The 3,048-nt window shown below is 46.3% G+C and overlaps 1 protein-coding gene across 1 annotated transcript; it reads right to left on the bottom strand.

The window, feature by feature from the left end:
* Window positions 1-1,261: 1,261 nt before the first annotated feature.
* PIGZ (phosphatidylinositol glycan anchor biosynthesis, class Z) lies at window positions 1,262-2,814 on the bottom strand (the record flags this gene model as incomplete). The annotated part of the gene is made up of 2 exons (XM_009074221.1): window positions 1,262-2,115; window positions 2,173-2,814. Coding segments are annotated over 2 exons (1,496 nt in total), but the record flags the coding sequence as incomplete, so codon positions are not given.
* Between the last annotated feature and the right edge of the window lie 234 nt (window positions 2,815-3,048).

Genomic DNA, 3,048 nt, shown 5'->3' with positions numbered 1-3,048 from the left:
TTCGTTTCATAGAGAGGCCTGACCTACAATGCATGTGCCAAATTAGTACCTCCCTCCGTGTCAGCATGTTCTGGATCCAGAAGTTCACATAGGCAAAACCAAGGATTGTTAGTTGTGCTGTGCTGTTAAGCATCTACATCACTCTCAGCAGGAGGCTGGTTGGTTGTATCCCAGTTACATGAGACTGCTCCCCAGTGGAGAGCTGGGATGTGATCTGTTATTCTCTCACTAAGCTGATTTAGTGGGGAGCAGCTACTGCACGGGGAGGGGACACAGGGGATGCAGCTCCTCCCTCAGGTCCTCACATGCTCCCCAGAAGCAGAACTGGTGGATGTCTGACCCTGCAATAAGCCCGTTCAGCAATCCCTCTGAGTTACCCATTTTCTGTCTGCGTAGCTCCTTGCTCAGCTCACTGCAGGGCCTGCCGTGCGCTCTGCCCGGTGTGACAGAGCAGTGACAGCTGCAGGACTCGCGGCAGGAATGTGCAGGGGAAAGGACTGTCCCAGCTGCAGCAGCTGAACACCAGACAGGCTTAATGCCATCACAGCACAGCCCTCTCAAGCTGCTGGGTGCACTACGTGAGTGGCACGTCCGCAAGGATGTAACTGTGGCAAGAGAGGGTAAACAGGCAAAGCTTGGATTTTAGGATTTAGCACGAGTACTTAGGCTGAAGCATCTTCCATGTTCTAAATCAGATTCTGACAGATCAGTGCTGGGGATTTTTCAGGGCAGAACTACCCAAGGCACTGGAACAATGACGGGGCCTGTACAGTGACTGCAGTTTGGTCTAATGAATTTTTAAGAGCATAAAATAGAACCTCACTGAGTCAGACTGGCTTTTGTGTAGCCCTGTAACCTCTCTCTCCAGCAGCTGAGTTAATGCCTATTATCAGTAAACACCCCACAGTCCACAAACCCTGTCAGAGATTATACGAACTTTAAAAAATAAATCTCACATGGAACCAGCTAAGCTTGAATAACAATTTTGGTGGGCTATGATTTCATCCCCTCTCATCAGGAAAATGACAGAAGTTCATATGAAACACCATAGAGCTGAATAATTCAAATTTTAAGGAGGTTGTATCCAGAACAAGCTGTACTGGTGAGCACAAGAGGATGAAGAATGGTAATAACGAGACTTGGGGAAGCTCCCAGTGCCACTGCTTGTGCTGGAAGGTGGTTCTGTGAAGAGGAAGGTCCCCCAGCACGTTCAGACAGTGGCCAAGCAAAGTGAAAAACTAAAAGATTGTTCTCCTAAAATCTAAAGGCTCTGCTGATCCCTGACTAGCTCAAGGATGTATAGTCCTAACTGACTTCTCCAATTTCCAGGGGATAGGATGGCTATTTGAGGAGGGTCTTCCATTGATAAGTGTGGAAATATCAAAGTTTCATTCTTGAATGAGACATCACATTTTGTAATCATGGCTCTGACTGTACCAGGGATTATAACAAAAACGTGGCAGTCACTGCAGGTAAAATTCTTTGCTTGCTGCTCTACTGTCTGGCAGAGGGTTTCTTCCCCAGCCCCGGCCATGTCAATGACTTCTACATGCATGTCTGTCTTCTTGATATTAAGCAGAGACCTCGGAGGCATGTAGGTGTGTGCAAAGAGTAGAGTATAGTGCCTTGGATGGTTTGAGGATGCTGGAGAATGGATGAGTTGTTCCAAGTGGAACAAACATGGTATGAGCCCTCCCTGGTGTAAGCACCCAAACAGAAACGCCCCGAGAATATTGAAAACAACAATGAGGTGTTTCCACTTCACAGCTCTGTCCTGGGACGCACTGAACAGGACTAATGGCAAGATGAGAGGAATGAGAAACCGAGGCTCTTGGTGACTGAACAGGGAGAGAAATGCCAAAGGAACAAAATAAAACAGCAGTAATGTTGGATTGCCCTTGGAATGCACCAACAGCACACGGTAATTTGTTTTGACCCGTAGTAACTGATAGACATATTTCCTTAGCATTTTAAAACCAGCACCGATGGCCAGAACATGTAAAATCCCAAAGAGCATTATTCCATTAACTGCAAAATGTGTAACTCGTGGGTGACTTCCATGCAGTGCAAGATTATGAGGATTAAGATTATAGCTGAGAAAATTGAAGGGGGTTACTACCAGTCTCTCGTGTAACTGAGCTATGACATCAAGCAGGCTCCCGTTTCTAACACTGTAGAGGTTGTCTAAGCTCACAGAGGTAAAATAGAAGGTGTCAGCTGTTATGAAAACAATGGCAGTAAAACACGCACATAGGATAAGCTTCAAAAAGTGGTTTATCGCATTTTTAATTCTCTTCCGAGAGTCAACTATTGAACCTGCCCAGTAGAGCAGAGGCATTAGAGCAAATGCCAGAAAGGTTGGCCTGTTGAAAAACCCAGCGGTCGTTACAACACCTATGAGAGGGCTGTTGGTAGGCTCTGCTAAGCGGCCGTTGGGCTTTCTTGAGGAAACCAATACCATGAGAAGAGCAAAGAGAAGTCCTTCAAGTGTGTTGGTAAACGTTCTCGTATAAAACACCAGAGTGACATATGATCCAGCAAGAAGTACCAGCGCTTTCCACGGATCCGCTTCCCAGAAAGAGGCTAATCGGTAAACACTATAGTCGAGTATGAAAGAAAAGAGTGTAAAGAGAAGGCGAGGTGAGACAAGAAGAGTGTAGCTGTTGATGCAACTCGAACATATGTCCAGCTGCTTCAAACACTTGAGCATCCAGTAGGTAACTCCTGATGTCATTAAAGGGAAAACAACTGTTCTGCAAGGAGAGCTGGAAAGGAACTCCCAAGGATAATACACCTGTAGGCTTAAAATATCTCCTATAAAGGAAGAGAAAAAGAAAAGTATATACATACATAACATCTTTTATTCAGTAAATCACCAGCAGGCATACTACGTGGTGTAAGAGGCATGACGATGCAGAGCAGCTCCTAAACCTTCGAGACTGGTGTCAGCCTTTACATTTTTAGGAGCAAACCGTTCATCCTCAGACAGCGACAAGAACAAGCAGCGCGTCACGGCGGCGCGGACAGCACAGAGCAGAGCCCACCCGC

This window comes from Acanthisitta chloris, unplaced genomic scaffold, assembly GCF_000695815.1.
Source record: "Acanthisitta chloris isolate BGI_N310 unplaced genomic scaffold, ASM69581v1 Scaffold45414, whole genome shotgun sequence".
Taxonomy (NCBI): Eukaryota; Metazoa; Chordata; class Aves; order Passeriformes; family Acanthisittidae; genus Acanthisitta; species Acanthisitta chloris.
The sequence above is the reverse complement of the archived record's forward strand: the minus strand, read 5'-3'. Positions and strand labels throughout refer to the sequence as shown.